At 43.6% G+C, this 25,225-nt stretch overlaps 1 protein-coding gene across 2 annotated transcripts; it reads left to right on the top strand.

Annotated features, from left to right (window-relative positions):
- Positions 1 to 458: 458 nt before the first annotated feature.
- wbp4 (WW domain binding protein 4) lies at positions 459 to 25,122 on the top strand. Of its 2 annotated transcripts, none has more exons than XM_079841586.1 (11): positions 459 to 580; positions 793 to 865; positions 1,069 to 1,131; positions 10,279 to 10,405; positions 13,755 to 13,949; positions 14,026 to 14,090; positions 14,165 to 14,240; positions 17,706 to 17,953; positions 18,266 to 18,456; positions 22,879 to 23,192; positions 24,415 to 25,122. In XM_079841586.1, coding segments are annotated over exons 1-10 (1,242 nt in total). In that variant the 5' UTR covers positions 459 to 578; the 3' UTR covers positions 23,081 to 23,192; positions 24,415 to 25,122. The 2 variants fall into 2 exon arrangements, with proteins under 2 accessions (XP_079697712.1, XP_079697713.1); XM_079841587.1 differs by having other exon boundaries at positions 22,879 to 23,219; positions 24,441 to 25,122.
- Positions 25,123 to 25,225: the final 103 nt, after the last annotated feature.

The following is a 25,225-nucleotide window of genomic DNA, read 5'->3' as shown; positions in this document are numbered from 1 at the left end:
CTGAATATGCATTTATTTGTGAAATGATTCAGAGCTGAAACAGCTTTTATGAGTTTTTGACATCATATCATATGAGTTTGTTTCTGTAGTTCGTGCACGTTTGAAATACTATGACTAACTAAAGATTATTAATTATGAACCATAATAACTCGAATGAAATCTTGAATTATGTTGTGAAGTGTGAAAAAGATTGTCTTCCCATACCGGGAGTCGAACCCGGGCCGCCTGGGTGAAAACCAGGAATCCTAACCGCTAGACCATATGGGAGGCGCTGACACATAGAGCGCCTGATGCGGACTTATACTCACACTCACACTCACACACATTCACGAGCGCTGTGTGTGTAACGACACATCCGCATATGGGTCTAATGTGGTTTATCAATATGGAGTAAGCATTCAGTCTCATATTTGTGATATTTGTCTTGTTTTATTTGAGCTTCCTTCACCAAGGTTTGTCGCGCTGCTAGTGACGTCATTTAGAAGTGACAGCAGTGAGCACTCATCAGTGAGCATGTAGATGGAGTAAAACACTGATGTACATTTAAGGGAAGGAATCTGAGGTTTTCATCCTTCATAATGTAAGTAATCACGCGGATTTGAATCAGACGCTTCACGAGCTCTAGCTGTGACTGATGTAGTATCTGTGTGTGTGTGTGTGTGTGTGTGTGTGTGTGTGTGTGTGTGTGTGTGTGTGTGTGTGTGTGTGTGTGTGTGTGTGTGTGTGTGTGTGTGTGTGTGTGTGTGTGTGTGTGTGTGTGTGTGTGTGTGTGTGTGTGTGTTTGTAATGAAGGGCTGATTACTGGAAGTCCCAGCCGAAGAAGTTCTGTCAGTACTGTAAGTGCTGGATCGCAGATAACAAGCCGGTGAGTGAATCCTCACAAACACACACACACACACACACACACACACACACACACACACACACACACACACACACACACACACACACACACACACACACACACACACACACACACACACACACACACACACACACACACACACACACACACACACACACTCTCATCGACTCGAGCTGATGTGCTTCCGTGTGTTTCTCACGCAGAGCGTCGACTTCCACGAGAGAGGGAAGAACCACAAAGAGAATGTCGCGGCAAAAATCGCAGAGGTAAAGCAACACTACTCGAGCTTCGACCTGATCATGTGTTCACTCACTTAGTATCCTTCCTGATTCTGCTGTGTGTAGCGTATACTCAGTGTGTAGCGTATACTCAGTGTGTAGCGTATACTCAGTGTGTAGCGTATACTCAGTGTGTAGCGTATACTCAGTGTGTAGCGTATACTCAGTGTGTAGCGTATACTCAGTGTGTAGCGTATACTCAGTGTGTAGCGTACTGTACTCAGTGTGTAGCGTAGCGTACTGTAATCAGTGTGTAGCGTAGCGTACTGTAATCAGTGTGTAGCGTAGCGTACTGTAATCAGTGTGTAGCGTACTGTACTCAGTGTGTAGCGTGCTGTACTCAGTGTGTAGCGTAGCGTACTGTAATCAGTGTGTAGCGTACTGTAATCAGTGTGTAGCGTGCTGTACTCAGTGTGTAGCGTACTATACTCAGTGTGTAGCGTACTGTACTCAGTTTGTAGCGTACTGTACTCAGTGTGTAGCGTACTGTACTCAGTGTGTAGCGTACTGTACTCAGTGTGTAGCGTACTATACTCAGTGTGTAGCGTACTGTACTCAGTGTGTAGCGTACTGTACTCAGTGTGTAGCATACTATACTCAGTGTGTAGCATACTATACTCAGTGTGTAGCATACTATACTCAGTGTGTAGCGTACTATACTCAGTGTGTAGCGTGCTGTACTCAGTGTGTAGCGTGCTGTACTCAGTGTGTAGCGTGCTGTACTCAGTGTGTAGCGTGCTGTACTCAGTGTGTAGCGTGCTGTACTCAGTGTGTAGCGTGCTGTACTCAGTGTGTGTAGCGTGCTGTACTCAGTGTGTGTAGCGTACTGTACTCAGTGCGTAGCGTGCTGTACTCAGTGCGTAGAGTGCTGTACTCAGTGTGTAGAGTGCTGTACTCAGTGTGTAGCGTGCTGTACTCAGTGTGTAGCGTGCTGTACTCAGTGTGTAGCGTGCTGTACTCAGTGTGTGGCGTGCTGTACTCAGTGTGTGGCGTGCTGTACTCAGTGTGTGGCGTGCTGTACTCAGTGTGTGGCGTGCTGTACTCAGTGTGTAGCGTGCTGTACTCAGTGTGTAGCGTGCTGTACTCAGTGTGTAGCGTGCTGTACTCAGTGTGTAGAGTGCTGTACTCAGTGTGTAGAGTGCTGTACTCAGTGTGTAGCGTGCTGTACTCAGTGTGTAGCGTGCTGTACTCAGTGTGTAGCGTGCTGTACTCAGTGTGTGGCGTGCTGTACTCAGTGTGTGGCGTGCTGTACTCAGTGTGTGGCGTGCTGTACTCAGTGTGTAGCGTACTGTACTCAGTGTGTAGCGTGCTGTACTCAGTGTGTAGCGTGCTGTACTCAGTGTGTAGCGTGCTGTACTCAGTGTGTAGCGTGCTGTACTCAGTGTGTGTAGCGTGCTGTACTCAGTGTGTGTAGCGTGCTGTACTCAGTGTGTGTAGCGTGCTGTACTCAGTGTGTAGCGTGCTGTACTCAGTGTGTAGCGTGCTGTACTCAGTGTGTAGCGTGCTGTACTCAGTGTGTAGCGTGTTGTACTCAGTGTGTAGCGTACTGTACTCAGTGTGTAGCGTACTGTACTCAGTGTGTAGCGTGCTGTACTCAGTGTGTAGCGTGCTGTACTCAGTGTGTGTAGCGTGCTGTACTCAGTGTGTGTAGCGTGCTGTACTCAGTGTGTGTAGCGTGCTGTACTCAGTGTGTGGCGTGCTGTACTCAGTGTGTGGCGTGCTGTACTCAGTGTGTGGCGTGCTGTACTCAGTGTGTGGCGTGCTGTACTCAGTGTGTAGCGTGCTGTACTCAGTGTGTAGCGTGCTGTACTCAGTGTGTAGCGTGCTGTACTCAGTGTGTAGCGTGCTGTACTCAGTGTGTAGCGTATACTCAGTGTGTAGCGTATACTCAGTGTGTAGCGTATACTCAGTGTGTAGCGTGCTGTACTCAGTGTGTAGCGTGCTGTACTCAGTGTGTAGCGTGCTGTACTCAGTGTGTAGCGTATACTCAGTGTGTAGCGTATACTCAGTGTGTAGCGTATACTCAGTGTGTAACGTGCTGTACTCAGTGTGTAGCGTGCTGTACTCAGTGTGTAGCGTGCTGTACTCAGTGTGTAGAGTATACTCAGTGTGTAGAGTATACTCAGTGTGTAGCGTACTGTACTCAGTGTGTAGCGTGCTGTACTCAGTGTGTAGCGTGCTGTACTCAGTGTGTAGCGTGCTGTACTCAGTGTGTAGCGTGCTGTACTTAGTGTGTAGCGTGCTGTACTTAGTGTGTAGCGTGCTGTACTCAGTGTGTAGCGTGCTGTACTCAGTGTGTAGCGTACTGTACTCAGTGTGTGGCGTGCTGTACTCAGTGTGTAGCGTGCTGTACTCAGTGTGTAGCGTGCTGTACTCAGTGTGTAGCGTGCTGTACTCAGTGTGTAGCGTATACTCAGCGTGTAGCGTATACTCAGTGTGTAGCGTATACTCAGTGTGTAGCGTATACTCAGTGTGTAACGTGCTGTACTCAGTGTGTAGCGTGCTGTACTCAGTGTGTAGCGTGCTGTACTCAGTGTGTAGAGTATACTCAGTGTGTAGAGTATACTCAGTGTGTAGCGTACTGTACTCAGTGTGTAGCGTGCTGTACTCAGTGTGTAGCGTGCTGTACTCAGTGTGTAGCGTGCTGTACTCAGTGTGTAGCGTGCTGTACTTAGTGTGTAGCGTGCTGTACTTAGTGTGTAGCGTGCTGTACTCAGTGTGTAGTGTGCTGTACTCAGTGTGTAGCGTGCTGTACTCAGTGTGTAGCGTGCTGTACTTAGTGTGTAGTGTGCTGTACTTAGTGTGTAGCGTGCTGTACTCAGTGTGTAGCGTGCTGTACTCAGTGTGTAGCGTGCTGTACTCAGTGTGTAGCGTGCTGTACTCAGTGTGTAGCGTGCTGTACTCAGTGTGTAGCGTGCTGTACTTAGTGTGTAGCGTGCTGTACTTAGTGTGTAGCGTGCTGTACTCAGTGTGTAGCGTGCTGTACTCAGTGTGTAGCGTGCTGTACTCAGTGTGTAGCGTGCTGTACTCAGTGTGTAGCGTATACTCAGTGTGTAGCGTGCTGTACTCAGTGTGTAGCGTGCTGTACTCAGTGTGTAGAGTATACTCAGTGTGTAGAGTATACTCAGTGTGTAGCGTACTGTACTCAGTGTGTAGCGTGCTGTACTCAGTGTGTAGCGTGCTGTACTCAGTGTGTAGCGTGCTGTACTCAGTGTGTAGCGTGCTGTACTCAGTGTGTAGCGTGCTGTACTTAGTGTGTAGCGTGCTGTACTTAGTGTGTAGCGTGCTGTACTCAGTGTGTAGCGTGCTGTACTCAGTGTGTAGCGTGCTGTACTCAGTGTGTAGCGTGCTGTACTTAGTGTGTAGCGTGCTGTACTTAGTGTGTAGCGTGCTGTACTCAGTGTGTAGCGTGCTGTACTCAGTGTGTAGGGTGTACTCAGTGTGTAGCGTGCTGTACTCAGTGTGTAGGGTGTACTCAGTGTGTAGCGTGCTGTACTCAGTGTGTAGCATGCTGTACTCAGTGTGTAGGGTGTACTCAGTGTGTAGCGTGCACTCAGTGTGTAGCGTACTGTACTCAGTGTGTAGATGATGTGTAGATGTGTAGATGTCTAATGTGTAGATGTCTAATGTGTAGACGATGTGTAGATGATGTGTAGATGATGTGTAGATGATGTGTAGATGATGTGTAGATGATGTGTAGATGATGTGTAGATGAGTAGATGATGTGTAGATGTCTAATGTGTAGGCGTCTAATGTGTAGACGATGTGTAGACGATGTGTAGACGATGTGTAGACGATGTGTAGATGATGTGTAGGTGATGTGTAGGTGATGTGTAGGTGATGTGTAGGTGATGTGTAGACGATGTGTAGACGATGTGTAGGTGATGTGTAGGTGATGTGTAGGTGATGTGTAGGTGATGTGTAGGTGATGTGTAGGTGATGTGTAGGTGATGTGTAGACGATGTGTAGACGATGTGTAGACGATGTGTAGGTGATGTGTAGGTGATGTGTAGATGTGTAGGTAATGTGTAGGTGATGTGTAGACGATGTGTAGGTGATGTGTAGATGATGTGTAGGTGATGTGTAGATGTGTAGGTGATGTGTAGATGATGTTTAGGTGATGTGTAGATGTGTATGTGATGTGTAGACGAGGTGTAGGTGATGTGTAGGTGATGTGTAGACGATGTGTAGGTGATGTGTAGGTGATGTGTAGATGATGTGTAGGTGATGTGTAGATGTGTAGGTGATGTGTAGGTGATGTGTAGACGATGTGTAGGTGATGTGTAGACGATGTGTAGGTGATGTGTAGATGATGTGTAGGTGATGTGTAGATGTGTAGGTGATGTGTAGATGATGTTTAGGTGATGTGTAGATGTGTATGTGATGTGTAGACGAGGTGTAGGTGATGTGTAGGTGATGTGTAGGTGATGTGTAGACGATGTGTAGGTGATGTGTAGGTGATGTGTAGGTGATGTGTAGGTGATGTGTAGGTGATGTGTAGACGATGTGTAGGTGATGTGTAGATGATGTGTAGGTGATGTGTAGATGTGTAGGTGATGTGTAGATGATGTGTAGATGATGAGTAGATGATGACGTGTAGATGACGTGTAGTTGATGTGTAGTTGATGTGTAGATGATGTGTAGATGATGTGTAGATGATGTGTAGAAGTGTAGATGATGAGTAGATGATGAGTAGATGATGAGTAGATGATGAGTAGATGATGAGTAGATGATGAGTAGATGATGACGTGTAGATGACGTGTAGATGACGTGTAGATGATGTGTAGATGTCTAATGTGTAGATGTGTAGGTGATGTGTAGATGTCTAATGTGTAGATGTGTAGGTGATGTGTAGATGTCTAATGTGTAGATGTGTAGGTGATGTGTAGATGTGTAGATGTGTAGAGGTGTAGGTGATGTGTAGATGTGTAGATGTGTAGGTGATGTGTAGATGTGTAGGTGATGTGTAGGTGATGTGTAGATGTGTAGGTGATGTGTAGATGTGTAGGTGATGTGTAGATGTCTAATGTGTAGATGTGTAGGTGATGTGTAGATGTGTAGAGGTGTAGGTGATGTGTAGATGTGTAGGTGATGTGTAGATGTGTAGAGGTGTAGGTGATGTGTAGATGTGTAGGTGATGTGTAGATGTGTAGGTGATGTGTAGGTGATGTGTAGGTGATGTGTAGGTGATGTGTAGGTGACGTGTAGGTGACGTGTAGGTGATGTGTAGGTGATGTGTAGGTGATGTGTAGACGATGTGTAGGTGATGTGTAGGTGATGTGTAGATGATGTTTAGGTGATGTGTAGATGTGTATGTGATGTGTAGACGAGGTGTAGGTGATGTGTAGGTGATGTGTAGGTGATGTGTAGGTGATGTGTAGGTGATGTGTAGACGATGTGTAGGTGATGTGTAGGTGATGTGTAGGTGATGTGTAGATGATGTGTAGATGATGTGTAGGTGATGTGTAGACGATGTGTAGGTGATGTGTAGATGATGTGTAGGTGATGTGTAGATGTGTAGGTGATGTGTAGATGATGAGTAGATGATGACGTGTAGATGACGTGTAGTTGATGTGTAGTTGATGTGTAGATGATGTGTAGATGATGTGTAGATGATGTGTAGATGATGAGTAGATGATGAGTAGATGATGAGTAGATGATGAGTAGATGATGACGTGTAGATGACGTGTAGATGACGTGTAGATGATGTGTAGATGTCTAATGTGTAGATGTGTAGGTGATGTGTAGATGTCTAATGTGTAGATGTGTAGGTGATGTGTAGATGTCTAATGTGTAGATGTGTAGGTGATGTGTAGATGTGTAGAGGTGTAGGTGATGTGTAGATGTGTAGATGTGTAGGTGATGTGTAGATGTGTAGGTGATGTGTAGATGTGTAGAGGTGTAGGTGATGTGTAGGTGATGTGTAGATGTGTAGAGGTGTAGGTGATGTGTAGATGTGTAGGTGATGTGTAGGTGATGTGTAGACGATGTGTAGGTGATGTGTAGACGATGTGTAGGTGATGTGTAGATGATGTGTAGGTGATGTGTAGATGTGTAGGTGATGTGTAGATGATGTTTAGGTGATGTGTAGATGTGTATGTGATGTGTAGACGAGGTGTAGGTGATGTGTAGGTGATGTGTAGACGATGTGTAGGTGATGTGTAGGTGATGTGTAGATGATGTGTAGGTGATGTGTAGATGTGTAGGTGATGTGTAGGTGATGTGTAGACGATGTGTAGGTGATGTGTAGATGATGTGTAGGTGATGTGTAGATGTGTAGATGTGTAGGTGATGTGTAGATGATGTGTAGATGATGTGTAGACGATGTGTAGACGATGTGTAGATGTGTAGGTGATGTGTAGGTGATGTGTAGGTGATGTGTAGGTGATGTGTAGGTGATGTGTAGGTGATGTGTAGGTGATGTGTAGGTGATGTGTAGGTGATGTGTAGATGATGAGTAGATGATGAGTAGATGATGAGTAGATGATGAGTAGGTGATGTGTAGATGATGTGTAGATGATGTGTAGATGATGTGTAGATGATGAGTAGATGATGAGTAGATGATGACGTGTAGATGACGTGTAGATGACGTGTAGATGACGTGTAGATGACGTGTAGATGACGTGTAGTTGACGTGTAGTTGATGTGTAGATGATGTGTAGATGATGTGTAGATGATGTGTAGATGATGTGTAGAAGTGTAGATGATGAGTAGATGATGAGTAGATGATGAGTAGATGATGAGTAGATGATGAGTAGATGATGAGTAGATGATGAGTAGATGATGACGTGTAGATGACGTGTAGATGACGTGTAGATGACGTGTAGATGATGTGTAGATGTCTAATGTGTAGATGTGTAGGTGATGTGTAGATGTCTAATGTGTAGATGTGTAGGTGATGTGTAGATGTCTAATTTGTAGATGTGTAGGTGATGTGTAGATGTCTAATGTGTAGAGGTGTAGGTGATGTGTAGATGTGTAGGTGATGTGTAGATGTGTAGAGGTGTAGGTGATGTGTAGATGTGTAGGTGATGTGTAGATGTGTAGAGGTGTAGGTGATGTGTAGATGTGTAGGTGATGTGTAGATGTGTAGGTGATGTGTAGATGTCTAATGTGTAGATGTGTAGGTGATGTGTAGATGTGTAGATGTGTAGGTGATGTGTAGATGTGTAGGTGATGTGTAGATGTGTAGGTGATGTGTAGGTGATGTGTAGGTGACGTGTAGGTGACGTGTAGGTGACGTGTAGGTGACGTGTAGGTGACGTGTAGGTGACGTGTAGGTGACGTGTAGGTGACGTGTAGGTGACGTGTAGGTGATGTGTAGGTGATGTGTAGGTGATGTGTAGATGATGTGTAGATGATGTAGATTATGTGTAGGTGATGTGTAGATGATGTGTAGATTTGTAGATGATGTGTAGATGATGTGTAGAAGTGTAGATGATGAGTAGATGATGAGTAGATGATGAGTAGATGATCAGTAGATGATGAGTAGATGATGAGTAGATGATGAGTAGATGATGAGTAGATGATGAGTAGATGATGAGTAGATGATGAGTAGATTATGTGTAGGTGATGTGTAGATGATGTGTAGATGATGTGTAGATGATGTGTAGATGATGTGTAGATGATGTGTAGATGATGTGTAGATGATGTGTAGTTGATGTGTAGAAGATGTGTAGATGATGTGTAGATGATGTGTAGTTGATGTGTAGTTGATGTGTAGAAGTGTAGATGATGTGTAGATGATGTGTAGATGATGTGTAGATGATGTGTAGTTGATGTGTAGTTGATGTGTAGAAGTGTAGATGATGTGTAGATGATGTGTAGATGATGTGTAGATGATGTGTAGATGATGAGTAGATGATGAGTAGATGATGAGTAGATGATGAGTAGATGATGAGTAGATGATGAGTAGATGATGAGTAGATGATGAGTAGATGACGACGTGTAGATGACGACGTGTAGATGACGTGTAGATGACGTGTAGATGACGTTTAGATGACGTGTAGATGAGTAGATGATGTGTAGATGTCTAATGTGTAGATGTGTAGGTGATGTGTAGATGTCTAATGTGTAGATGTGTAGGTGATGTGTAGATGTCTAATGTGTAGATGTGTAGGTGATGTGTAGATGTCTAATGTGTAGATGTGTAGGTGATGTGTAGATGTGTAGGTGATGTGTAGATGTGTAGGTGATGTGTAGATGTGTAGGTGATGTGTAGATGTGTAGGTGATGTGTAGATGTGTAGGTGATGTGTAGATGTCTATTGTGTAGATGTGTAGATGTGTAGGTGATGTGTAGATGTCTAATGTGTAGATGTGTAGACGTCTAATGTGTAGATGTGTAGGTGATGTTTAGATGTGTAGATGTGTAGATGTCTAATGTGTAGATGTTTAGGTGATGTGTAGATGTGTAGGTGATGTGTAGATGTCTAATGTGTAGATGTGTAGGTGATGTGTAGATGTCTAATGTGTAGATGTGTAGGTGATGTGTAGATGTGTAGGTGATGTGTAGATGTGTAGGTGATGTGTAGATGTGTAGGTGATGTGTAGATGTCTAATGTGTAGATGTGTAGATGTCCAATGTGTAGATGTGTAAGTGATGTGTAGATGTCTAATGTGTAGATGTGTAGGTGATGTGTAGATGTCTAATGTGTAGATGTGTAGATGTCTAATGTGTAGATGTGTAGGTGATGTGTAGATGTCTAATGTGTAGATGTGTAGGTGATGTGTAGATGTCTAATGTGTAGATGTGTAAGTGATGTGTAGGTGATGTGTAGATGTGTAGGTGATGTGTAGATGTGTAGGTGATGTGTAGATGTCTAATGTGTAGATGTGTAGATGTCCAATGTGTAGATGTGTAAGTGATGTGTAGATGTCTAATGTGTAGATGTGTAGATGTCTAATGTGTAGATGTGTAGGTGATGTGTAGATGTCTAATGTGTAGATGTGTAGGTGATGTGTAGATGTCTAATGTGTAGATGTGAAGGTGATGTGTAGATGTGTTGTGTATAAAGTGCTGGTAAACAGAATGTTGGCTGCTGCTGTCAGAGCCGCATGTGTGTGCTGATAAGAGTGTGAGGCGCTCTCTGATTGGCCAGCAGCGCTCATGTGACCCTGTCCATGTTCATGACAGATTAAGAAGAAAAGCGTGGCGAAGGCCAAGCAGGAGCAGAAGATGTCGAAGGAGTTCGCAGCGATGGAGGAAGCGGCTCTGAAGGCGTATGAGGAGGATCTGAAGAGACTCACGGCTCAGTCTTCAGGTCAGCACTTACTTTCAGAAGTCATGTGTTACAATATTAATACTCTAAAAAAGTTACTTATTGCATTTACTTTTTATGTAATGTAATCTATGATACTTTGCATGACTTTTTCTCCCCTGGCAGAGACTCGCTCTCATCTAGTCCTCGCGGGTGTTTAACGCATGCATATATGACATCATAGCCTGTATTGTTTCTTTTAAAAACACATTTAGAATATGATGATATTCTGAGCACGTAGAATATTTCCTGAGTTATGAAGAGAGAGACTTTTAATTCAGTGATACAAAAAATAAACTAAAAGCGAATGTGCATTACTTTTAAAAAATAATGTTACTTTTCTCATTAAATCAAAAAGTAATCTGATTACATAATGCACGTTACTTGTAATTTATTACTTTATTCGTCACATCAAAAAGTAATCTGATTATGTAATGCATGTTACTTGCAATTTGTTACTTTTCTCGTTAAATCAAAAAGTAATCTGATTATGTAATGCACGTTACTTGTAATTTGTTACTTTATTTGTCACATCAAAAAGTAATCTGATTACATAATGCACGTTACTTGTAATTTGTTACTTTATTCGTCACATCAAAAAGTAATCTGATTACATAATCCACGTTACTTGTAATTTGTTACTTTATTCGTCACATCAAAAAGTAATCTGATTACATAATCCACGTTACTTGTAATTTGTTACTTTATTCGTCAAATCAAAAAGTAATCTGATTACATAATCCACGTTACTTGTAATTTGTTACTTTATTCGTCACATCAAAAAGTAATCTGATTACATAATCCACGTTACTTGTAATTTGTTACTTTATTCGTCACATCAAAAAGTAATCTGATTACATAATGCACGTTACTTGTAATTTGTTACTTTATTCGTCACATCAAAAAGTAATCTGATTACATAATGCACGTTACTTGTAATTTGTTACTTTATTCGTCACATCAAAAAGTAATCTGATTATGTAATGCATGTTACTTGTAATTTGTTACTTTTCTTATTAAATCAAAAAGTAATCTGATTACATAATGCACATTACTTGTAATTTGTTACTTTATTCGTCACATCAAAAAGTAATCTGATTATGTAATGCATGTTACTTGTAATTTGTTACTTTTCTCATTAAATCAAAAAGTAATCTGATTATGTAATGCACATTACTTGTAATTTGTTACTTTATTCGTCACATCAAAAAGTAATCTGATTATGTAATGCACGTTACTTGTAATTTGTTACTTTATTCGTCACATCAAAAAGTAATCTGATTACATAATCCACGTTACTTGTAATTTGTTACTTTATTTGTTACATCAAAAAGTAATCTGATTACATAATCCACGTTACTTGTAATTTGTTACTTTATTCGTCACATCAAAAAGTAATCTGATTACATAATCCACGTTACTTGTAATTTGTTACTTTATTCGTCAAATCAAAAAGTAATCTGATTACATAATCCACGTTACTTTATTCGTCACATCAAAAAGTAATCTGATTACATAATCCACGTTACTTGTAATTTGTTACTTTATTCGTTACATCAAAAAGTAATCTGATTACATAATGCACGTTACTTGTAATTTGTTACTTTATTCGTCACATCAAAAAGTAATCTGATTACATAATCCACGTTACTTGTAATTTGTTACTTTATTCGTCAAATCAAAAAGTAATCTGATTACATAATCCACGTTACTTGTAATTTGTTACTTTATTCGTCACATCAAAAAGTAATCTGATTACATAATCCACGTTACTTGTAATTTGTTACTTTATTCGTCAAATCAAAAAGTAATCTGATTACATAATCCACGTTACTTGTAATTTGTTACTTTATTCGTCACATCAAAAAGTAATCTGATTACATAATGCACGTTACTTGTAATTTGTTACTTTATTCGTCACATCAAAAAGTAATCTGATTACATAATGCACGTTACTTGTAATTTGTTACTTTATTCGTCACATCAAAAAGTAATCTGATTATGTAATGCACGTTACTTGTAATTTGTTACTTTATTCGTCACATCAAAAAGTAATCTGATTACATAATCCACGTTACTTGTAATTTGTTACTTTATTCGTCAAATCAAAAAGTAATCTGATTACATAATCCACGTTACTTTATTCGTCACATCAAAAAGTAATCTGATTACATAATCCACGTTACTTGTAATTTGTTACTTTATTCGTTACATCAAAAAGTAATCTGATTACATAATGCACGTTACTTGTAATTTGTTACTTTATTCGTCACATCAAAAAGTAATCTGATTACATAATGCACATTACTTGTAATTTGTTACTTTATTCGTCACATCAAAAAGTAATCTGATTATGTAATGCATGTTACTTGTAATTTGTTACTTTTCTCATTAAATCAAAAAGTAATCTGATTATGTAATGCACATTACTTGTAATTTGTTACTTTATTCGTCACATCAAAAAGTAATCTGATTATGTAATGCACGTTACTTGTAATTTGTTACTTTATTCGTCACATCAAAAAGTAATCTGATTACATAATCTACGTTACTTGTAATTTGTTACTTTATTCGTCAAATCAAAAAGTAATCTGATTACATAATCCACGTTACTTGTAATTTGTTACTTTATTCGTCACATCAAAAAGTAATCTGATTACATAATCCACGTTTCTTGTAATTTGTTACTTTATTCGTCAAATCAAAAAGTAATCTGATTACATAATGCACGTTACTTGTAATTTGTTACTTTATTCGTCAAATCAAAAAGTAATCTGATTACATAATCCACGTTACTTGTAATTTGTTACTTTATTCGTCACATCAAAAAGTAATCTGATTACATAATCCACGTTACTTGTAATTTGTTACTTTATTCGTCAAATCAAAAAGTAATCTGATTACATAATGCACGTTACTTGTAATTTGTTACTTTATTCGTCAAATCAAAAAGTAATCTGATTACATAATCCACGTTACTTGTAATTTGTTACTTTATTCGTCAAATCAAAAAGTAATCTGATTACATAATGCACGTTACTTGTAATTTGTTACTTTATTCGTCACATCAAAAAGTAATCTGATTACATAATCCACGTTACTTGTAATTTGTTACTTTTCTTGTTACATCAAAAAGTAATCTGATTACATAATCCACGTTACTTGTAATTTGTTACTTTATTCGTCACATCAAAAAGTAATCTGATTACATAATCCACGTTACTTGTAATTTGTTACTTTTCTTGTTACATCAAAAAGTAATCTGATTACATAATGCTCTTGTAATGCGGATCGCTAACATGTTTACAGTCCCGTGTGCGATCGAGCTGATGGTTCTCGTGTCTCTGTGCAGGCGAGAGTTTGCCTCCATCACCAGCTCCTGTTAAAGCTCCTGTTAAAGCTCCTGTTAAAACCCCCAAAAAAACCAAGAAACGTGCGGCAAACGTGCCGTCAGAAGCCAGCAGCAGCAGCAGCAGCCGGCCGGATGTTTGGGTGGGAGGAGCCACAGGCGATGGTCAGGTGTATTATTACAACACCACCTCAGGAGGTGAGACGCCACACATGGGCTTGACATGCACACGCGTGTCCGTGTTCTGAGTGTCACTGTGTGTCCTTGATCTCAGAGTCTCGGTGGGAGAAACCGGACGGGTTCCGGGACAGCTGGTCATCAGGACACGGGCAGCCGCAGGTGAGCTAACTCGTCCGTCTCAACGTGTGTGAGGTTCTTGTGGTCCAGATCTAATGCCAGGTTTATCTGTGCAGGATCTGTCAGCCGCTGCGTGGATGGAGGCCGTGAGTCCGGATGGGTATATGTACTACTACAACACAGAGACCGGCCGTAAGAAAACACGCTCCGCTTCAGATACTCATTCCTCTCACGCTCTAAAGCCTCTAAAGGATGAACTGCAGTCCTTCTGAGAGTTTAGACTCGTTTAGCAAGTGTGTGTGCATATACACTCACCTAAAAGATTATTAGGAACACCTGTTCAATTTCTCATTAATGCAATGATCTAATCAACCAATCACATGGCAGTGTCTTCAATGCATTTAGGGGTGTGGTCCTGGTCAAGTCAATCTCCTGAACTCCACACTGAATGTCGGAATGGGAAAGAAAGGAGATTTAAGCTATTTTGAGCGTGGCATGGTTGTTGGTGCCAGACGAGCCGGTCTGAGTATTTCACAATCTGCTCAGTTACTGGGATTTTCACACACAACCATTTCTAGGGTTTACAAAGAATGGTGTGAAAAGGGAAAAGCATCCAGTCTGCGGCAGTCCTGTGGGAGAAAATGCCTTGTTGATGCTAGAGGTCAGAGGTCATGGGCCGACTGATTCAAGCTGATAGAAGAGCAACTTTGACTGAAATAACCACTCGTTACAACCGAGGTCTGCAGCAAAGCATTTGTGAAGCCACAACACACACAACCTTGAGGCGGATGGGCTACAACAGCAGAAGACCCCACCGGGTACCACTCATCTCCACTACAAAGAGGAAAAAGAGGCGACAATTTGCACCAGCTCACCAAAATTGGACCGTTGAAGACTGGAAAAATGTTGCCTGGTCTGATGAGTCTGGATTTCTGTTGAGACATTCAGATGGTAGAGTCAGAATTTGGCGTAAACAGAATGAGAACATGGATCATCATGCCTTGTTCCCACTGTGCAGGCTGGTGGTGGTGGTGTAATGGTGTGGGGGATGTTTTCTTGGCACACTTTAGGCCCCTTAGTGCCAATTGGGCATGGTTTAAATGCCACGGCCTACCTGAGCATTGTTTCTGACCATGTCCATCCCTTTATGAGCACCATGTCCCCATCCTCTGATGGCTACTTCCAGCAGGATAATGCATTACATTTACATTTACATTTAGTCATTTAGCAGACGCTTTTATCCAAAGCGACTTACAAATGAGAGCAATAGAAGCAACTACAACAGTCAGAGGCTACAGTATGCAAGTGCTGTAACAAGTCTCAGTTAATCTAACACAGAACACACAGGATTTTTTTTATTTTATAAATTAGACAGACAGAAAATGAATAGAATGTTAAGTGCTATTCTTGATTGGTCAGGTGCTGCTGGAAGAGATGCGTCTTTAGATGTTTTTTGAAAATGGCTACAGACTCGGCCGCTCGAATTGAGATAGGCAGGTCATTCCACCAGGTGGGGGCGCTCCAGGAAAAGGTCCGTGACAGTGATTTCATGCCTCTCTGGGATGGCACCTCAAGGCGTCGTTCACTGGTAGAACGCAAACTCCTGGAGGGTGTGTAAGTCTGAACAAGCGAGTTAAGGTAAATTGGTGCAGAGCCAGTGGTTGCTTTGAAGGCGAGTACCAGTGCCTTGAATTTGATGCGAGCAGCTATTGGTAGCCAGTGGAGACTGATGAAGAGACTGATGAGGAGAGGCGTGACGTGCGCTCTCTTCGGCTCGTTAAAGATCACCCTCGCCGCTGCATTCTGGATCAGTTGCAAGGGTTTGATAGTGCATGCCGGAAGGCCCGCTAGAAGAGCATTACAGTAGTCCAGTCTGGAGAGAACAAGAGCTTGGACCAGTAGTTGTGTGGTCTGCTCTGATAGGAAGGGTCTAATCTTCCTAATGTTGTATAACGCAAATCTGCAGGACCGGGTTGTTGCAGTAATGTGGTCAGTGAATTTAAGTTGATCATCAATCACAACCCCAAGGTTCCTGGCTGTCCTGGACGGAGTTATGGTTGATGATCCTAGCTGAATGGAGAGATTATGATGAAGTGCTGGGTTGGCAGAGACCACAAGCAGTTCAGTCTTTGCAAGGTTGAGTTGCAGGTGATGTTCCTTCATCCAGGCAGAAATGTCTGTTAGGCAGGCAGCGATACGAACACCAACCGTTGGATCATCTGGTTGAAATGAGAAGTAGAGTTGAGTGTCGTCGGCATAGCAGTGATAGGAAAAGCCATGTTTCTGAATGACCGATCCCAGTGATGACATGTAGATGGAGAAGAGAAGTGGTCCAAGCACTGAGCCCTGTGGAACTCCAGTGGCTAGATTATGTGACTTAGACACTTCACCTCTCCATGACACCCTAAAGAGGAGCGAAGAGAACGTTCTGAAGAGTGCACGAGAGTCAGAGCAGTTGTGTATTTTGTTGTGATAGTATGTAGTTTTAGCAGTGGAGACATTAGTAGAGAAAGACGCGAGAAGAGACTGATACAGGGTTAGGTCAGTAGTGTTTTTAGTTTTACGCCACTTCCTCTCTGCCGCTCGGAGCCCAGAGCGATGTTCGCGGAGAACATCGGACAGCCAGGGGGCGGAGGGGGTGGTGCGGGCTGGCCTGGATGAAACGGGACAGAGGTTTTCTAAGCAAGATGTTAGAGATGAGCAAAGAGTGTCAGTAGCACTGTTAGTGTCTAGTGCTGAGAACTGAGCAGGTGGAGGGAGTGAGGATGAAACCATAGTGGATAGACGAGAGGGAGAGAGTGAGATTACGCCGAAAGGTGATCTGTGGAGGAGTGTGTGTTGTGTCAGGAGTCAGTAGGAGGTTAAGAGTGATGAGAAAGTGATCTGAGGTGTGTAAAGGAGTAACTAAAGTCAAGTGACGTCTGTGGAGCAGTAGCGTGTGTAGATAAGATCAAGATGGTGAATGTGAATGAGAGCCGCAGGAGTGGCAGTGTCTTCTGGTTTGATCCAGGTTTCAGTTAGAGCCATGAGACTGAGATGTGAATGAGTGGAAATAGATGAAATAAATAAAATGCACCGTCACAAAGCTCCAATCATTTCAAACTGGTTTCTTGAACATGACAATGATGGGCCTAAAATGGCCCCACAGTCTCCAGATCTCAACCCAATAGAGCATCTTTGGGATGTGGTGGAACGGGAGCTTCGTGCCCTGGATGTGCATCCCACAAATCTCCATCAACTGCAGATGCTCTCCTATCAATATGGGCCAACATTTCTAAAGAATGCTTTCAGCAGCTTGTTGAGTCAATGCCACGTAGAATTAAGGCAGTTCTGAAGGAGAAAGGGGTCAAACACAGTATTAGTGTGTGTTCCTAATAATCCTTTAGGTGAGTGTACATTCACGACAATCAATATTTTGGTGTTCTTCTACATTTATGTCTCTTTCACCATCAACATTTTTAGCCGGGGATCTCTGACACGGAATGACCCAACAACAAAACTAGTTTCACACAGAACAACAAAACAAGAAGGGTGGAGAGAATTAAGGCAGTTCTGAAGGAGAAAGGGTCAAACACAGTATTAGTGTGTGTTCCTAATAATCCTTTAGGTGAGTGTATATGTCAGGCTGTACAATTTGATTTTTCTCCTCCTGACCAGAATCCAGCTGGGAAAAACCGGATGGCTTCAGTTCAGAAGACATTTGTCCTCCTGGGGTTGAATCTCCTCGTGAAGTGATGGAAAGGGCTGAAAACTCTTCTCCCGCTCAGCCTGAGGCTCCGTCTGCAGCAGAAGACACGCCCGACCCTCCCAAACACACACCAGAACCAGAACCAGAACCAGAACCAGAACCAGAACCAGAACCAGACCAAACCAAACAACCCAGCGGCCCGAAGATCAGCTTCAGGGTGAGGCGCTGGTTCCTCGTTCACTGCCACACACACACACACTCACACACACACACACACACACACACACACACACACACACACACACACACACACACACACACACACACTCACACACACACACACACACACACACACACACACACACACACACACACACACACACACACACACACACACACTCACACACACACACACTCACACACACTCACACACACACACACACACACACACACACACACACACACACACACACACACACACACACACACACACACACTATGACACTCAATGTGTTTGCTCTCCACACAGAAAAAGAAGGAGGAGCTGGCAGCAGATGATGGAGGAGAGAAACCCTCTGATGATGGAGGGATCGCTGAGGAGAAGGAGGAAGACACCAGCGTTACTGTCGCAGTGAAGGAGGTCGTGACCCCTGTGAGGAGAGCCAGAAAGATCAATCCATACGGAGTCTGGGAAAAAATCCAGCCGGTGAAAGATCCATAGTAAGACAGTGTGTGTGTGTGTGTGTGTGTGTGTGTGTGTGTGAGAGGTGAATTACTTTACGCTCTCGAGTGTATGTTAGCCCATAGAACCGCGTCTCTAACTCAATGGCTCTAGCGCCACCTACTGTCCACAGTGACCTCACGTTTACGCTAATAACTTTTAAACCATAAGGGCTAGAAACAAAGAAAGATTCTTCTTATTCCTTGACTCAAGATTCGATTGCACCCAAAAATTTTCCGCCATTTTGAATTTTCCAAAAAAACTATGTTTTCAAACTGTTCTCGAGTGACGTGTTCACGAGTTTGACGAATCGCTCGCCATAATGAACACGAGGCTGGATCTCCACAGCGCTTCAGCGACGGATGCAGGATTCTCCAAACATTTAATAACACACACAGTTTCTGCCAGTCTCATGTTAGTCTTGAGTATCTTGTGTTGTGAACTTTTCTCTTCTAAAGTGTAGGAAACTCAGAAGATGAAGACCAGGGGGAGGGGTTATACAGCAGGGGGAGGGGTTATACAGCAGGGGGAGGGGTTATACAGCAGGAGGAGGGGTTATACAGCAGGAGGAGGGGTTATACAGCAGGGGGAGGGGTTATACAGCAGGAGGAGGGGTTATACAGCAGGGGGAGGGGTTATACAGCAGGAGGAGGGGTTATACAGCAGGGGGAGGGGTTATACAGCAGGGGGAGGGGTTATACAGCAGGGGGAGGGTTATACAGCAGGAGGAGGGGTTATACAGCAGGAGGAGGGGTTATACAGCAGGAGGAGGGGTTATACAGCAGGGGGAGGGGTTATACAGCAGGGGGAGGGGATATACAGCAGGGGGAGGGGTTCTAAAGTGTAGGAAACTCAGAAGATGAAGACCAGGGGGAGGGGTTATACAGCAGGGGGAGGGGTTATACAGCAGGAGGAGGGGTTATACAGCAGAGGAGGGGTTATACAGCAGGGGGAGGGGTTATACAGCAGGGGAGGGGTTATACAGCAGGAGGAGGGGTTATACAGCAGGGGGAGGGGATATACAGCAGGAGGAGGGGTTATACAGCAGGGGAGGGGTTATACAGCAGGGGAGGGGTTATACAGCAGGGGAGGGGTTATACAGCAGGAGGAGGGGTTATACAGCAGGGGAGGGGTTATACAGCAGGGGGAGGGGTTATACCGCAGGGGGAGGGGTTATACAGCAGGGGAGGGGTTATACAGCAGGGGGAGGGGTTATACAGCAGGGGAGGGGTTATACAGCAGGGGGAGGGGTTATACAGCAGGGGAGGGGTTATACAGCAGGGGGAGGGGTTATACAGCAGGGGGAGGGGTTATACAGCAGGGGAGGGGTTATACAGCAGGGGGAGGGGTTATACAGCAGGGGGAGGGGTTATACAGCAGGGGAGGGGTTATACAGCAGGAGGAGGGGTTATACAGCAGGGGAGGGGTTATACAGCAGGGGGAGGGGTTATACCGCAGGGGGAGGGGTTATACAGCAGGAGGAGGGGTTATACAGCAGGGGAGGGGTTATACAGCAGGGGGAGGGGTTATACAGCAGGGGGAGGGGTTATACAGCAGGAGGAGGGGTTATACAGCAGGGGAGGGGTTATACAGCAGGGGAGGGGTTATACAGCAGGGGAGGGGTTATACAGCAGGGGAGGGGTTATACAGCAGGGGAGGGGTTATACAGCAGGGGAGGGGTTATACAGCAGGAGGAGGGGTTATACAGCAGGGGAGGGGTTATACAGCAGGGGGAGGGGTTATACCGCAGGGGGAGGGGTTATACAGCAGGGGAGGGGTTATACAGCAGGGGGAGGGGTTATACAGCAGGGGAGGGGTTATACAGCAGGGGGAGGGGTTATACAGCAGGGGAGGGGTTATACAGCAGGGGGAGGGGTTATACAGCAGGGGGAGGGGTTATACAGCAGGGGAGGGGTTATACAGCAGGGGGAGGGGTTATACAGCAGGGGGAGGGGTTATACAGCAGAGGAGGAGACATTCAAACAAAGGAATGCATATGTTGTGTAGGTAAAGGACACACCCTACTATGAAATCCCTACCAGTCCCATTGAATCAGCATAACTATTCGCATGCTGATACTGGCCAGGAACTCCAATTCCCAGAGCCATTAAAGACAAAAGGGGCAACGTCTGGGCTCCGAAAGATGGACTCTCAGTGATCTCATTTAAAACACAATAGAGAATAACAGGTCTGGCAGGAAAGGAGACTCTTGCTAGAGCCTCTGAAAACAGTAAAACAGGTCTGGAAGATTTGCATAGCAGACTAATTCATCTGATATCATCATTTTTACCTTAAATGCTAAATGCAATGTTCTTTCTTAAATCTGTAATCCCACAGTTGTCACAGGCCGGTTTATAGCCTGTGGCAAAAATGAGGGGAGACCAAAGTTTTCTTTATTGTAAACCAAAAACTTAACTGTAAACAAGGGAAAAGGAATGAGGTGTGAACATGTCCTAATGTAAGGTGTGTGTAAAGTGCAGGGATGCGTAAATCTGTGTGTGGGAGGAGGAGGAGGAGGAGGAGGAGGAGGAGGATGGGGGGGGGGAGAGAATGACACACACATTTAAATCGTGCTTTAGGCTATACATGTAACAACAGTTGAAGGATTTCAGCAAATAAGCAGTTAAATCTGATTAAATTGCTGACACTGAATGAAAATAATGAACATTTGAAAGAAATTTGAGAAAGTTTATGTTGAAAATGTAGGATATATACATTGGCGTGAAAAAGTATGTGAACCGCTTGCAGAATCTGTGAAAAAGGGAATAATTGTAACTAAATAAGAGGGATCATACAAAATGCATGTTATTTTTTATTTAGTGCTGTCCTGAATACGATATTTCACATAAAACATGTTTACATATAGTCCAGAAGACAAAAAAAAGCTGAATTTATTAAAATAACCCTGATAAAAAGTTTCTGAATCATTGATTCTCAGTGCTGTGTGTGTGTGTGTGTGTGTCGTTCACTGATGATCCACGGCTGTGTGTGTGTGTGTGTGTGTGTGTGTCGTTCCCTGGATGATCCACAGCTGTGTGTGTGTGTGTGTGTGTCGTTCCGTGGATGATCCACGGCTGTGTGTGTGTGTGTGTGTGTCGTTCCGTGGATGATCCACGGCTGTGTGTGTGTGTGTGTGTGTCGTTCCCTGGATGATCCACGGCTGTGTGTGTGTGTGTGTGTGTGTGTCGTTCCCTGGATGATCCACGGCTGTGTGTGTGTGTGTGTGTGTGTGTGTGTGTCGTTCCCTGGATGATCCACGGCTGTGTGTGTGTGTGTCGTTCCCTGGATGATCCACGGCTGTGTGTGTGTGTGTGTGTGTGTGTGTCGTTCCCTGGATGATCCACGGCTGTGTGTGTGTGTGTGTGTGTGTCGTTCCCTGGATGATCCACGTGTGTGTGTGTGTGTGTGTCGTTCCCTGGATGATCCACGTGTGTGTGTGTGTGTGTGTGTGTGTCGTTCCCTGGATGATCCACGGCTGTGTGTGTGTGTGTGTGTGTGTGTGTCGTTCCCTGGATGATCCACGTGTGTGTGTGTGTGTGTGTGTGTGTGTCATTCCCTGGATGATCCACGTGTGTGTGTGTGTGTGTGTGTGTCGTTCCCTGGATGATCCACGTGTGTGTGTGTGTGTGTGTGTGTCGTTCCCTGGATGATCCACGTGTGTGTGTGTGTGTGTGTCGTTCCCTGGATGATCCACGTGTGTGTGTGTGTGTGTGTGTGTGTCGTTCCCTGGATGATCCACGGCTGTGTGTGTGTGTGTGTGTCGTTCCCTGGATGATCCACGTGTGTGTGTGTGTGTGTCGTTCCCTGGATGATCCACGGCTGTGTGTGTGTGTGCGTGTGTGTGTGTGTCGTTCCCTGGATGATCCACGGCTGTGTGTGTGTGTGTGTGTCGTTCCCTGGATGATCCACGGCTGTGTGTGTGTGTGTGTGTGTGTGTGTGTCTGTGTGTGTGTGTGTGTGTCTGTGTGTGTGTGTGTCGTTCCCTGGATATTCTCCTGGCACCCAAAACATTTTTTGGGGAATTTAGTATTTTTTCTCTCCATTTTTACTGTATTTATGACCAAATAAACACAGCCTTGGTATAAAACAGCCATTTTAAATTATAATAATATTAGTAAATAGCTTTAGACCCCCCTCCCCCTCTAAACTCCGCCCCTGTAAGCTCACGCTCATCTGCATACACTTCTGAGTGCCACGCCCACATCGCCACATCCAATCAACAACAGTTGCACACAAAGTCACATTACACTCAGATGTAGATGAAAAGTTTCATTGCGACTTAAAACGTTTTACACAATCTTTGATAATGTTTAGGAAAAGCTTCTGAAGCCCCAGAGACGTCCCTGTAGCGTCTCCAGCTCCAGCCAGACAGGAAGTGGCCGTGCTCTGACCTCTGACCTGTGTTTGTGTTGTGTCTGCAGTGAGAAGGTGGATCTGCAGCTTCCGCAGGTGGAAAGCTTCGCTCCGGCCCTTCCAGACGTCCCGCCGGAGCCCCGGCCCCGGTTTAAGGAGCGCACCATCACCTCTCTGGGGGACGAGGGCCGCGCTGGAGCCACGTTCAAGAAGAGGAAGACGGAGAACGGCAAAGCCAGGATCCTCCGGCAGAGAGCGAAGGACGACTGAGCTGCACTCCGGACTCACACTGCAAAATATGCTTTCTTACTTAGTCTGGTTTTCAGTCCAGATATCTAAAAAATCTTACTTTAAAGGGTTAATTCACCCAAAACTGTAAATTGTGTGATTAATGACTGAGCCTCATGTGGTTGGACACCCGTCAGACCTCCGTTCATCTTCAGACACAAATGAAGATATTTTAGTGTAAATCTGATGCTCTGAAAGGCCTCCATTGGCTCAACTTTACACTCTCAAGACCCTTAAAAGACACTAAAGACTAAAGTTACAAAGTCCATCTCACTACAGCGGCTCTACAATAACTTTATGAAGACGAGAATAGTTTCTGTGCGCAAAAACCCCTAAATAACGACTTATATAGAGATGACGATTTCAAAACACGGCCTCATGAAGCTTCGAAGCGTTATGAATCAGTGAGTCGATTCAGCGGTTCGGAGCGTTATGAATCAGTGAGTCGATTCAGCAGTTCAGAGCGTTATGAATCAGTGAGTCGATTCAGCGGTTTGGAGTGTTATGAATCAGTGAGTCGATTCAGCGGTTCGGAGCGTTACGAATCAGTGAGTCAATTCAGCGGTTCGGTGTTATGAATCAGTGAGTCGATTCAGCGGTTCGGATTGTATGAATCAGTGAGTCAATTCAGCGGTTCGGAGTGTTATGAATCAGTGAGTCGATTTAGCGGTTCGGAGTGTTATGAATCAGTGAGTCGATTCAGCAGTTCGGAGTGTTATGAATCAGTGAGTCGAATCAGCGGTTTGGATCGCCAAATTTCAGCGGTTTGACACACGATCCGAATCATGAATTGACTCACTGATTCATAACTCTCCGAACCGCTGAATAGGCTCACTGATTCATAACGCTTCAAACCACTGAATCGACTCACTGATTCATAACGCTCTGAACCGCTGAATCAACTCACTGATTCATAACGCTCTGAACCGCTGAATCAACTTACTGATTCATAACGCTTCAAACCGCTGAATCGACTCACTGATTCATAACGCTCTGAACCGCTGAATCGACTCACTGATTCATAACGCTCTGAACCGCTGAATCGACTCACTGATTCATAACGCTTCGAAGCTTCATGAGGCCGTGTTTTGAAATCGTCATCTCTATATAAGTCGTTATTTAGGGTTTTTTGCGCACAGAAACTATTCTCGTCTTCATAAAGTTATTGTAGAGCCGCTGTAGTGAGATGGACTTTGTAACTTTAGTCTTTAGTGTCTTTTAAGGGTCTTGAGAGTGTAAAGTTGAGCCAATGGAGGCCTTTCAGAGCATCAGATTTACACTAAAATATCTTCATTTGTGTCTGAAGATGAACGGAGGTCTGACGGGTGTCCAACCACATGAGGCTCAGTCATTAATGACACAATTTACAGTTTTGGCTGAACTAACCCTTTAAAAAGCATATACTAGACAAGCAAAAGTTTCTGTCTTGTTTTGGGGTAAAATAACTCAAAATTTAAAAAGCAAAATAATCTGCCAATGAGGTAAGCAAAATAAAGTTAATTCAAACAGAAAACAAGATTATTTTGCTTACCCTATTAGATTATTTTGCTTTTCTTAAGCAAAAACTCCCTTAATTTTGAGTTATTTTACCCCAAAACAAGACAACAACTTTTGCTTGTCTAGTAAATGCTTCTTAATGTAAGATTTTTTAGATATTTGGACTGAAAACAAGACAAAAAATACTAAGTATGAAAAGCATGTTTTGCAGTGCACAGCTCCTGCGCTCGTGTTTTATAAATTCTTACAGCTTTTTGTGAATATTCCCAGGAATCAGCTTTGATGTGGAGTTTGTGATGTGTCGGGTGAATGAAAGGGGGAAAAATAATGCAACTTTTCTCTCAGTTGTGAGTTTATGTCTCATATTAACTCATGAGGAGTCGCAGGTGTGTGTGTGTGTGTGTGTGTGTGTGTTTATATTTGTAATTGTTGGCTTGGAGAACCAAAGCCGTAGTTGAATTACCACTTTATGTTTTACAGATGAATCGAGACTTTCACTGCTCATGACATTAAACCTTTTACACCAATGTTTGAGTTCTTCAGTTCCTCCGGCGCTCGGGTCCATCCCATATCAGCACCTGTGTGTGTGTGTGTGTGTGTGTTTGATGATAGTGTGCCATCAGAGTGTGT

This window comes from Gobio gobio (genome assembly GCF_949357685.1).
Source record: "Gobio gobio genome assembly, chromosome: 17".
NCBI lineage: Eukaryota > Metazoa > Chordata > Actinopteri > Cypriniformes > Gobionidae > Gobio > Gobio gobio.
Note: the sequence above shows the minus strand (reverse complement) of the source record. Positions and strands in the feature narration are given on the sequence as shown.